The 12,888-nt window shown below is 33.7% G+C and overlaps 1 protein-coding gene across 1 annotated transcript; it reads left to right on the forward strand.

Moving 5' to 3' along the window:
* The first annotated feature begins 1,282 nt into the window (after positions 1-1,282).
* LOC142630041 (aminopeptidase P2) lies at positions 1,283-11,955 on the forward strand. Its single transcript, XM_075804108.1, has 13 exons — positions 1,283-1,712; positions 3,331-3,456; positions 3,695-3,814; positions 4,305-4,580; positions 4,869-5,041; positions 5,483-5,737; positions 6,896-7,047; positions 7,551-7,741; positions 8,790-8,898; positions 9,004-9,158; positions 9,842-9,934; positions 11,045-11,125; positions 11,612-11,955. The coding sequence occupies exons 1-13, from the start codon at positions 1,386-1,388 to the stop codon at positions 11,681-11,683; spliced, it is 2,130 nt and encodes a 709-aa protein (XP_075660223.1). The 5' UTR covers positions 1,283-1,385; the 3' UTR covers positions 11,684-11,955.
* The last annotated feature ends 933 nt before the right edge of the window (positions 11,956-12,888 follow it).

A 12,888-nucleotide genomic window follows, 5' to 3' on the forward strand; every position in this document is an offset into this window, starting at 1 on the left:
TCTTTTTGAAGAACAAATAAAGTATTAAAAGAAATTAAATATTTGTATTTTTCAACCCGTCAAACAATACTTTTGAGTATTTCCAACCAATTAATTTAATTTAAAGTATTAACATTCTTTTTTAAAAAAATAAAAAGAAATAATAAAATATGATTCTTTTTCAAATCTTTTTTGACTTTTGAGTTTTTCTTCTAATTAATTTAATCTTTCTAGTTTTAATAAAAAGGAAATAAAATATAATTATTTTATACACTTTATTGACAGTAAGCAAGAATAGATACACCTAAAAACATTATTTCTAAAAAAACATTCCTCTTTGAAGAACAAATAAAAAATAAAAGGAAATCAAATTTAATTCATTTAAACACAATATAACTCTCTTTCAAATCAGTTAGACTTTTGGGTTTTTCTTTCAATTAATTTATTTTTTTTCTAATTATAATAAAGGGAAATCAAATATAATTATTTTACACACTTTATAGACAATAAGTAAGAATAGATACACCCAAAACATTTTTTTTTTCAAATTCCTTTTTGAAAGAACAAACAAAAAATGAAAGGAAATCAAATATAATCAATACACAATTTATAGAAAATAAGTAAAAATAGATAACAACTTATGCCGTTACCAATCTATTATTCAATAAAATTAAACTTAATCAATTATGCACTTTATAAATACTAGCATGTAAACTCATGCATTAGCATTGATATGTTTAAAAATGGACACATTCTTTTAATCATAAAAGTATATATAATATGAATTGAATTATTAAAAAAAAAACATAATTGGATGAATATTAAAAATTTTGCCTAAATTTAATACTACTTATAATTATTTTTATTCTAATTTTTAACAAGATATAAAATGTGGTGAGATTTGTTGGTTTTTTATTTTTATATGTTATTAAAATTTGACTCTTAGTATTTTGGACCTATACTTTTTTAGCACAAACATTTTTTTAAAAAAACTTTAATAGATACATGGCACAAAATTAACTCATGATTGAAATCTAATTGAATTTTTTAAAATTTTTTGGCTTAAAGTATTCCGTATAGATAAGTAAAAGTAGATACCACTTAAAAACAAAATCAAAATAATAAAAAATTCAATCTAAAAAAAAATAAAACAGAAATTCTTTTTGAAGAACAAATTAAAAAAAATAAAAGAAAATAAAATATTATTATTTTACACACTTTTATAGATCATAATAAGTAAGGAAAATCTTGTCACATTTTCCATATAATCATACAAAGCAAAATTTTAAATTATTTTCCTTAAAACGACACCATTTCCTCACATTTCCAAAGTCCCATCTTCATCTTCTTCGTCCTCTCAATCGGTGACTCTTGTTGCCTTCACTCTCTCTCTCTCTCTCTAGAAAATGGTGACCATGAGCTCACTACCATCACCGCTAACGTATTCTCACTCACACGCTCGCTGCTTTCGCTTCCTCTCATCAGTCTCACTCTCACTCCCAATTTTCCACAAATTCAAAACCAGCCCCAAACTCTTCACCAAATCACCGAACCCACAAATCCTCACTGTTCGAAACTGCGGTTCCATCACAGCCAAGCCATCCTCCGATATCAGAAGAAAGAACGGTACCGGGTCGGAACCGGACGAGAAGCTACGGAGGCTTCGGGAGCTCTTTGTGAAGCCTGGGATTGACATCGACGCCTATATTGTTCCCTCTCAGGACGCTCACCAGGTTGGGTTTTTTCATTGGTTTTGAGTGAATTTGTGGCTTTTGTGGTTTGAATTCATTTGGGTTTTCTGAGTTTTGCATGTTTGCTATGGAAATTTGTGATTTTTTGGTTCAGTTTTTGGTTGAAGTTGAATTTTTCTTCAATGTTTGGTGCTTGTTTTGTGTTGTAGAGGAGTAAATGGAACTGGGTTTTGGGATATTTAGGCTGAATTATTGGTTTTTGGTTGAAGTTGGTTTTTTTTTGGGGGGGGGGGGGATAATTGGTGCTTGTGTTGTGTTATAGAGGACAAAATGGAACTTGGTTTTGGAATCTTTAGGCTAATTTCATGGTCTTTGGTTTAAATTTTATAACTTGCTTTTGCTTAAACAGTTAAACTTGTGGTTGTTGAGTGTGTGATTTTTTTGAGCTTTTTGGTTGAGTTTTTGACTGAAGTTGAGAAAATGCTTACTGGTTTTAGAATGTTTAGGCTGAATTCTTGGGTTTTTGGTCGTAATTTTATAATTTTCTTTTTGAAATTGTGGCTTTTGGGGTCTGGGAGTTTTAAGTGATTGTGTTGAAAATTTTGAGCTTCTTGGTTCAGTTTTTGACTGAAGTTGCAAGTTTCTGGTGCTTTGTGCTGGTGTTTTAGAGGAGAAAATGCAACTGGGTTTAGAATGTTCAGGCTGAATTCTTGGGTTTTAGTTCTTCTAATTTGCTTTTGTTTGAACTGGTGTTTTTTGGGGTCTGGAATTGTGCCTTTGGTCTTTTTTTGTTTTTGCATGCAAATGGCTATATATATTAGATAAAGTAAAAAGTATTACAGAGAAGTTTAGAGGTAGTATCAGCACTCTGAAATATATATACAGACCAGCTAGTGAAATTGTTAAAAAGTTAAGTAGTACGCAAATGGTTAGTTCCCATCATATCACAAAAGTATGTAGTGATCAAAAAGGTGGGGCACGTGTCATATAAAATCTCCCTTTGCATTTCACTGCTTCCTCTATCTACTAGCCGGTCCACTACTCCATTAGCCATGCGGTAAATATGTTTTAGCAAGATTGTCCATGCTCACTGCATTAGGGACCTGCAATCAGCAATTAAATTGGTTAGTATAGGTGTATAAGTAGGAAGAAATGGAATTTAACAAAGTTACTGAGGTTTTTGTTGTTGGATGTGAGCTTGTGTGTTAGTGTTGGGCTTTTGTTTTTTGTTATGTTGAGCTTTTATGTTTGGTGTTAATCACCTTTGTTCATTTATTCTTGGATTATGAACGAATTCTGTGAATGAATGTTTCATAGTTGCAAAGCAAATTTATTTGCTAAGATAATATCTGTATTAACATCTTTATAGATTTTAAAAGTGCCATATGGCCCATATCTAAGGTTCCAATGGTTTCTAGGAAACATGATGAAAATGAAAGGAATTGCAACCAGAAAAAAAAATAAAAAAATAAAAAAACACCCTGCTATTCTTATCCATAGAATGTAGACATCCATTGTTCTTTTCATACTCTTTGGGCACCAACTGAGTGTTAGGAATTATAGGGTTTATGTTGCTTTGCTAGTGTACTAGGGATTGTAGAATTTCTGCATTAAATGTTTCCTCCAGCAAATGTTAATTGCTTTTTTTTTTCTCCCACAGAGTGAGTTCATTGCTGAATGTTACATGAGGAGGGCCTACATATCAGGGTTTACTGGTAGTGCTGGTACTGCTGTTATCACAAAGGATAAAGCAGCTCTTTGGACAGATGGGCGTTATTTTCTCCAGGTTTGAGAAAAGGATACTTGTTTCCTGTGCCAACTCTTCAGCTTTAGCTCTGTGCTATATGCATAGTCAAAACCTTTAGTTTCCCCTCTTTGTTCAGGCCAAATCATTATCGTATTATTGGGGAAGATTTTTTTTTTTTTAATAACTAAATTTGGAGGAGAAATATCTTTTTTGATATCCTCTACAATAAGACATATAGTATTTACTAACAAGTTTTTTCCCCTCTTTGTAATGATAGGCCGAGAAGCAGCTGAATTCGTGTTGGATTCTCATGCGGGCTGGTAATCCTGGAGTTCCTACGACTAGTGAATGGCTTAATGATGTTTTGGCTCCTGGTGGTAGGGTTGGCATTGATCCTGTGAGCAATTCTCTGCTTCTTTATTATTTATTGTTTTTTGCTAAGCATACTCTGCTTCTTAAAATGGCCTCACCAAATTTCTTGTTCATGTTTCTCTTTACTGTGCAATCCATACTCCATCACATTAAGTGCTGATTTTGACTTCTCATATGGGCTTTCATATTAAACTTTGGATTTCACCTAGCCTTTTTATTTGTAACCATGGAGCATTTTCTAAAAAGTTCATCTTATCATGATTTATGTTTTATTTTCATAAGTATAGGGCATTATCAAGTTGGAGATTGATTCACATCTTGTTTTACTTTGTAACTTTCCCTTTCTGTCAAAATATTTTCATTTCTTCTTTCTATATAGTTTCTTTAGTCTTTTATTTTCTCCCCATGATAGGCTTCCCTTTCTTTCTGTGGTTAGATATCTGTTGTTGCTTATTTATGCTCACTTTAGCATTCTGTCTCTGATGCCAGTGTCTTTGGTATTGTGAAGGGAGCAGTTTCTTTTTTCTTCCGATGCTGCGGAGGAATTGAAGCAGGCAATTGCAATGAGGAATCATGAGCTGGTGTACTTACATGATTTAAATCTAGTGGATGAAGTTTGGGGAGAATCACGGCCTAAGCCTCCTAAAAAACCAATCAGAATACATGAGCTAAAATATGCTGGTTTAGACGTAGCGTCAAAATTGTCTTCGCTGAGGTCTGAACTTGTTGATGCTGGTTCATCTGCAATTGTTATATCAGTGCTTGATGAAGTTGCTTGGCTGTTGAACTTGGTAATTTTTCTGAACAGCTTTTTAGAGTGGAGTTGCATGTAGACGTTGTTTCTCAGAATTTATTGGAAGTCTTGCTTCTTAGCTCCTCTTAAAATATAGGAAAAAGAAAAGATATATAGAGCATGGTACTTCCTTAATAGATTTTGTTTTTTTTCTTTAGGATAGGGGTAAGGGGAGGGGGGGATACATTGCCCCATACAAAGATGAACTTATTAGTTCGAATTAATTTTCCTGCTTATGTCTCTTAATCTTTAAATCGATACTTCGATTTTTTTTTTTTTTTTGCAGAGAGGAAGTGATGTTCCCCATTCACCTGTTATGTATGCATACTTAATTGTTGAACTTGATGGAGCAAAATTATTTATAGATAATTCTAAAGTCACGCCAGAGGTGATGGATCACTTGAAGAAAGCAGGCATAGAGTTGAGGCCATATGATTGTATTCTTTCTGAAATAGAAAGGTAAAGTTTGGAGCTCCCTCTCTTTTATGTTTTATGTGTATGTGTATGTGCGCATGTGTGGGTGTGGGTGTGTGGCTGCTCAAGTGCAAATGGAAACTATCAATATGTGTGTGGTGCACTGCACCGGAAAGCATGGTCCTTTTTTATACTGGTGAACTGGCTTTGATTTCAATATACTATATGGTATGAGGTTCTGACTCATGGGCTGTGAAAAGAAGTGAAACTGTGATCAGTTTTATTCATACCTATAAAAAAAAGATCAGTTTTATTCATGTGTATAATGCTGAAAACACAGATAATCATTTTTTTCTGGCATAGTTACCACAATATTTTGAGGTTAGACTGGCCTTAGGTTTAGGTTTATTGTTACATGCATACTGAGGTGAGCTCATTTCATGAGCACTGCGAGCTGTAAAATTACAACAGAGTTTCCTTCTTCAGTTTGGCAGCACAAGGGACTCACCTTTGGTTGGATACATCTTCTGTTAATGCGGCCATTGCCAACACCTATAAGTCTGCCTGTGACAAATATATGGGGAGCCTTGGGAATAAAACCAAAGGGCAGAGTAAGATCTATGATAGCTCCAATGATCAGTCTGGTGGACCCACTGGGGTGTATGGATTATCCCCTATTTCTCTGGCAAAGGCAGTGAAAAATCATGCAGAGCTAGAAGGGATGCGGAATTCTCATTTAAGGTAATTAATTGTTTCCCCTAAGACCTGATATCTAAGTTGATGAATTTATGTGACCGTTTTGCCTTTTTTTTTCAATTTCAATGTCTTGAATGATAATCCTTATTAATAAGTGTTATGATAAGTTTTGTATATGTGGATCATAGAAATATCTAGAATGTAAGCATAGGGTTGGCATGTTTGTTTTTTGCCAAGTTATTTTAGTGGTCATTTGAAATTTTTAGAAGTAATATGAAGGAATTAATTGTTTTTGTCATTATTTGGCTGGAGACTCATCACTAGCTCATTTCTATTTTTCTAGTGCCACAAATTATTCATTGGAAGGAACTTAGATGAAATTTAGTTCCTGAATGCATATCACTTCATTCATTAATACATATTATTCCTATTGATTATTTCATTAACATGTCTTCTATTTCAGGTAATATCTTTCTCTCTTTCATTCTTTGTTTTTCATTGAAATTGCCAATTAGTTTTCTTTGCCAGTGTTCAGTCATCTGGGTAGATTTTAATTACTCTGGGTCAATAATCAAATCATGTTATTCATATAGGGTTTATGAAACTGTTAATTCATAATTAATTATTTGTCATTATTCATGTAGGGTTTATTTGTCATTAGTCCATCAGATTTACTACCCTCTAATTAAATATCCTTCATCATCTCTTGTATTTTTTTTTTATTAATACAATTCTCTAAGAGCTACTTATCAAAAAAAAAAAAAATACAATTTGCTAAGAGCCTTGTAACTCAACTGGTTAGCACCTTTTGGTGTTTCCAACGGAGACATCCATCGTTCAAATATCCTCTCCCCCAACTATTGAACTATCAAAAAAAAAATCTTTTATTAATAAAAATCACTGCACTTGTCAAAAAAAGAAAAAAAAAATTATCATCTCTTCTGTGATTGTGTGGATAGATATAGGTATCTATGGAAATTAAGAGCATAATATTTTCTCACCGTATTGGGATAGAATTTTGAAAAAGAACTTGTAAAGCAAGAGCAGGATACTAGTAGTCTAAGTAGGCTTGTGTGATGGAGCTCTTATTGGGGATCAAACTTATTATTTCTTTACTGGGGAAGCTTGAGTCTATCTTCTCAATTACATAGTTGAATTTTGCTAAGGAACTTGTGGAAGATGTGACTGATATCTTCTTTACAGGGATGCGGCTGCTCTAGCACAATTTTGGGTCTGGGTGGAAGATGAAATTTATAAGGATGTGAAATTAACAGAGGTGGAAGTTGCAGAAAAACTCCTGGACTTTCGTTCCAAGCAGGCTGGTTTCATTGATACAAGCTTTGACACAATAAGTGGTATATCAATTCCTGTAACTCTGATGACCATTTTTTTCTTCCTATTTTAAGGATTTAGATCTTATTTTACTTATCACCCAAAAAAAAAAAAAATCAAATTATACTTCTAAATGGTATAAACTTTCTGTAATTTTGATTACCATTTCTCAATTCATAGGGAAAATATAGCCATTCTAAATGGTACATCAGCTTGGATACTAATAAATTGAACTGAAATTATGCCCTCTATAATTCTAAAATACTTTTTTTTTTCGCTCCTATGGAAAAAGGATTTGAAAAGTATTTATCTTCATAACATGCTTGCCTGTGACTTGAAGTTTTTGTTTCTTGTACTTTTTAAAGTTGATTTGGTCAACTTACAAGCTTCAGGGTTCAGTTCCTTTTTGCACTTACTCAAAGGATAATTGTATTAGTTGCTCCACAAATTGCAACTAATAATATATACAGAAGCTGTTGCTATCTGTAATTAAACCTCACTGTTAACGGTTAGGATGTTCTTCCAGCTTCTGGTGCAAATGGAGCTATCATACACTACAAACCAGAAACAGAAAGTTGTGCTATTGTGGATGCAAAGAAACTCTTCTTATTGGATAGTGGAGCTCAATATGTTGATGGTACTACTGACATAACCAGGACGGTGCATTTTGGTGAACCTACTGCACGACAAAAAGAATGCTTCACTCGAGTTTTACAGGTAGCTTTTTTTTTTTTTTGGTTATTTGTTTAATTAATAGTGCCCACAGAATTATTACGAGCTTATTTATTCCAAAATGCCTAGGGGTGAGGGGATTGATAGCTTGTTTTGGAAGTTAACCCCGAATGGTGTTTTTGATGTGCGCTCTTTCTATAATTACTTATCTACTCCTCGCTTTCCTTTCCCTTGGAAATGTATTTGGAGAAGATATCTAGAAGAGTGTCTTTCTTTTTATGGACCGCAGCTCGAGGTAGTATTCTTACTGTTACTGTTTACAACCTTGTAAAAAGGAACCTGTCTTTGGGTTATTGGTGTTGCTTGTGCCGTTGCGATGGAGAAACAATGGATCATCTTTTACTTCATTGTAAGTTTGCACACGCCTTATGGAGTGAAGTTTTTTTTATGTTTGTATTGCACTGGGTGATGCCAAGGACGGTTGTTTCTCTTCTTTTTGCATGGGAGAATTATTTGGGGTTACACTCTTCTTTGGTCTGGAATATGGTTCCAGCTTGTTTGATGTGGCTAATTTGGAGGGAATGAAATACCCACACATTTGAGGATGTTGAGAAATCTGCTAATATTTTGAAGTCTTTGCTAGTTAGGACAATGTTTGGGTGGTCTCGTATTTGGGGTTTTACCCAATGTATATCCGTTTTTGATTTCTTGCACTCTGTTTCTGTTTTTGTATGATTTGTCTGTACTTGTTTCTAGTACAATCTGTTCATCATCGTGAGCATGGTGTACTTTTATTTAATGAAAATATCTATTACCTATCAAAAAAAAAAAAAATGGACTTAGAGAAGTATGAATCTCTTGTCACTTCAGAATATTATTGCTTCTTACATTAAAGCAATCTGCTATTTTGTGCATTTTGATCTTGGGTATCATCCCTTAATGATACCTTGGTTAAATAATCAGTGTGGTTATATATATTGTTTGTGTGTACTATGGTTTTTTTTTCTTGTACTTCTTGAGAGTCCAGATGCCTAATTTTGGCAGTTAAGATTTTTTCTTTTTTGAGGATTTTTCAGATAGTGTCCAATTGCAGGGTCACATAGCTCTTGATCAGGCAGTTTTCCCTGAATCTACCCCAGGTTTTGTGTTGGATGTATTTGCTCGTTCTTTCCTTTGGAAGATCGGACTTGATTACCGGCATGGTACATGTCCAACTCCAAACGTCTGTTATTTTATTATTTGATTGTGAAGTAAACAAACGAATCTGTTGGCTTAATTAAATGATTTCATTTTCCTTCCATTTTTAGGAACTGGACATGGTGTGGGAGCTGCATTAAATGTTCATGAGGGCCCTCAAAGTATTAGCTTTAGATATGGAAATATGACCCCCATATTGAGAGGCATGATTGTCAGCAATGAACCTGGCTATTATGAAGACCATGCCTTTGGTATTCGAATTGAGGTACACTCTTCAGTGGCTCTTTTTTATGTCCTTGAACATTCATTCAGCTTCCAATATCACTGGAAAGTTTACTATCAATGACTAAATCCATTTATTAGGTCCTGTTAGATAAAAATGGGTATGCTTCTTTGACTTGAATGCTATGTTTTCAAGGTTCATTGGCTAGACAAAAATCAATTTAGTTGGTGGTGAAGAAGAAAATGTATGTATGAGCAAAGCAGATGCATAAGGGTTTGCTTTACCTGCTTAGTGCAAAGATAGTGACCACAGTGCCTGCCTATAATTTTTGTAACACTTGATAAAAGTTCTTCTTTTCTATATTTTTCTGTATGGATGTGTAGATTGATTTTAGATGTTAAAACCTTTAACAGGTTGTTATAGAAACATGTAGCACTTAAAAATATGTAGTTTCATTTGTAAATTTCCTAGAAGTTGAGGTTGGGCTCAAATTTTTTCCTTCTAATAATTTTGTTACTTAAAAGAAAAAATTAAAAAAGAAAAATAGTGTGATGCTTAGCTTACAATTTCACTTATTTTTTATTTAATTCACAGAATATTCTATTTCTCTCTTTTTTCTCACAGAGATGTGTTTCTTTATTGTTGATGCTGGTTGCTTGTTAAAACTATGATATGTGTATTTAATCGCACTCTTCTTAGATGGTGATTTAAGTTTTCTTCTGCAGAATCTCCTTTATGTGAAAGAGGCTGACACACCTAATCGATTTGGAGGGGTTGGATACTTGGGGTTTGAAAAACTTACATTTGTCCCCATTCAGGTATGCCGACATTTTCCTGGTACATCACGTCTTTTGCCATTAACATAATCCTAGTAAGGTTGTGTGAGAAATCAATATCAGTGCATCTGTATCTTTGCTTGGCCCAAAATAGGCAACTTGATTTTACAGTGGAATAAAATCTGCTATGTTTGCCGTGTGGGGGATATCAGCTGTAGCCTCTTTTTTTTTTGAGAATTGGCTGTGGTCATTTAATTGTTTAAGGGTTCTACTTTCCTGTAGCCTCTTTGCTGAAACTCAGTTTACATTACATCATGCTCACACATACTGAGCTCTGTTGCTCTAGTGGGCTTCAATATAGGTTAGGTGGCAACACTAATATTTTTGCCATTGGAGGAACTTAGTCATGGTTAAATGGATGCAGTAATCAAAGAGAGATACTCTAATATATATATATATATAGAGAGAGAGAGAGAGAGAGTTTCACACACACACATATTTTGAGATTCCTGTAACCTATTTTAGACATACTTCTCAATACTTTATGCTTGGAAACTTCATCTTTGGTGTTTTTTTTTGGGGGGGGGGGGGGCGATATATTTGACAATCACATAGAAACTTTCAGATTATTTTCTTAAAATTCCACTACCTTATAATGTTCTTCTTTCCCCTTTGAGGAAAGCATAAATAGAATATTATTTAAAGAATGAGTGCTAGAACTGAGTGTGATGTTTCTATGGTCATGATATTCTGCCATCATTCTAATCAACATCCAAAATGGATAAGTGGCACTTAATTAAATAAACGGAAAGAATTGACAATCTGTGTTATTTCCGAAATTGTCAATTGTAAACATGGATCATGAAATAATTTAGAAAGCATTTCAAACGTTCAAGCATGTTGCATCTTACAAGAGGTCCAAAGCTGAGTCCTTTGTAGTGTTTCTTAATTCAACATATGAGAGGCAGGAAAAAAAAATAGTGGCTACAAGGATAAGAATGTCCTCTGTGGATTATATTATTTTGTACCATCTACTTTTGAGTTATTGATTTCCGTTGCAACTTGAATTGTCTGTCTAAAACAAGATTGTAATAGAGATTTTCTTTTTTTTCTTTTTTATATGCTTATTGATTTGCTATTTTCATCATGCAGAGTAAATTGATTGACTTATCTTTGCTCTCTGCTGTGGAAGTTGATTGGCTGAATCACTACCATTCACAAGTGTGGGAAAAGGTTATATTCCACATCTAGAAACTATTTTGATCTCTATGTACTTTTATTTGGTATATGGAAGTTTGGACTCATGGTGACAAACTACAGAAATATGTTTTTATAAAGATCCATGTTTCTCATAGCTTTTGAAATTCAAAGTAGGTTTCGTGTTAGTCATGAAGAAAACATCTATTTTTATTGTACCCTGTTGTATTCAGAGTACTGGATTTAATTTGGTGTTTTACACCTTGCTTTTCTGTCACTAGAGAAAACCATATAAGCCAAATTTTGCAGACATATGAATATCATGTCACTGGTTAGAATGAAAATATGAAAACATGTTTTAGAACTCCCATATTTTTTTTAATTTCAAAAGGTGGAATAGAATCATTGTTTTATCTTATCTCACAAGTACTTGAGTTCGGCACACACATATGCATAATCAGTCATTCTGTCTTACCTGCTTCATAGGTTGAATTTCTGTTAACTAATCTAGAAATGTCACAGGTGTCACCACTGCTGGATGGTTCTGCTCGTCAATGGCTTTGGAACAACACACGGCCACTTGTCAAACAGTGATGTTAAGCTTAGCTTTGTTCTTTGTTGTTCTTTAATAATTGAAGAGTTTTCTTTCATATTTTCCTTTATACATGTAATGTAGAAACCAAACATTGTTTAAAAAGATTATAACCTGTACAGTACATACACTGTAGGGATTAGCTTCTTTTTTCTTTTCTTTTTTCTTTTTTTTTTGATAAAAACTACTGAGATTATTCTCAAGTTGCAATTTCATTCAATTGCTGTTTTAGAACTATTGATGTTATTCAAGGTTTTAATTTATACTTGCCAAAGTTAGGGCCTATTAAAGATTTAGTAGACCTGTTTTATTCTATCCCCATCTTCATGTCTAATGTTTCTCATCATTGTGTTCCTTATAGTCATGGGAATAAGGATTTTCCACTGCTTTCTGTGCTGCAACTCCACCATTGTGATATCAGCTCTAGTGGGTTTTTACCTTCATGGCTCTAACATGTGAGCACTCATGATGGGTCCAATGTGCTCCCATAGAAATCAGTTTATTGTCTCTGACTCTCTGGAGGCAGCGCAACTTTCTTAACTTAGGTTTTCTGAAGTTAAAAACCGGTTGGGAAAGTACTTTGCCCATAGTCATCAAGATTTTTTAACTCAGATTAAAAATATAGGGATTCACTGTTCACTCTTTGGAATTCACCCTTTACAAGGGAGATTGCAGGTCCCATAATTGGTGTGAGAACTAGAGCTTAGCCTCATGAGTTGACCAGTCTCAATTTAGTCCACAAACTTTCAATTGATACATTTGACTTTCAAAAATTTGGATTCTAATGAAATTGATAAGGTTGTGCCCAAATTAACAAATTTTGCTTTGCATTTGTTGGACAAATAAATTCCCCAACTGGATTGATTCAATGACAATATAAGCCTACAGGAATTTTCAATCACTATATTTTGACCCCTGGAGTTTGGATTAAAATAAAATCAATAAAGATACTTCAGACGGAATTTAAAATCAAATGTAACATTGAAACTTTGTAGACAGAATTGTGATGGACAAATCCACAATTGGGTCAATTGTAATTCGTCCTCTCTCTCTCTCTCTCTCAATTTTAAAAGCTTACATTGTGTAAGACATGGACCAAAGAAAGAAGGGCATTTGAGCCATACTTCCTCCTCTACCTTAGCCATATTTGCGATAACAGAAAGCAGCTCTGTTAGCACCATGATCAACAAAAGCAAAAGATAAAGCA

Source organism: Castanea sativa, chromosome 3 (assembly GCF_040712315.1).
Source record: "Castanea sativa cultivar Marrone di Chiusa Pesio chromosome 3, ASM4071231v1".
Taxonomy (NCBI): Eukaryota; Viridiplantae; Streptophyta; class Magnoliopsida; order Fagales; family Fagaceae; genus Castanea; species Castanea sativa.

Excerpts from the sequence above, each read along its gene's own strand:
- LOC142630041 (XM_075804108.1), top strand. The coding sequence starts at position 1,386 with ATGGTGACCATGAGCTCACTACCATCACCGCTAACGTATTCTCACTCA. Across the intron at positions 9,935-11,044 it reads TTACATTTGTCCCCATTCAG|AGTAAATTGATTGACTTATC; the intron begins GTATGCCGACAT and ends TTCATCATGCAG. Across the intron at positions 11,126-11,611 it reads ATTCACAAGTGTGGGAAAAG|GTGTCACCACTGCTGGATGG; the intron begins GTTATATTCCAC and ends GAAATGTCACAG.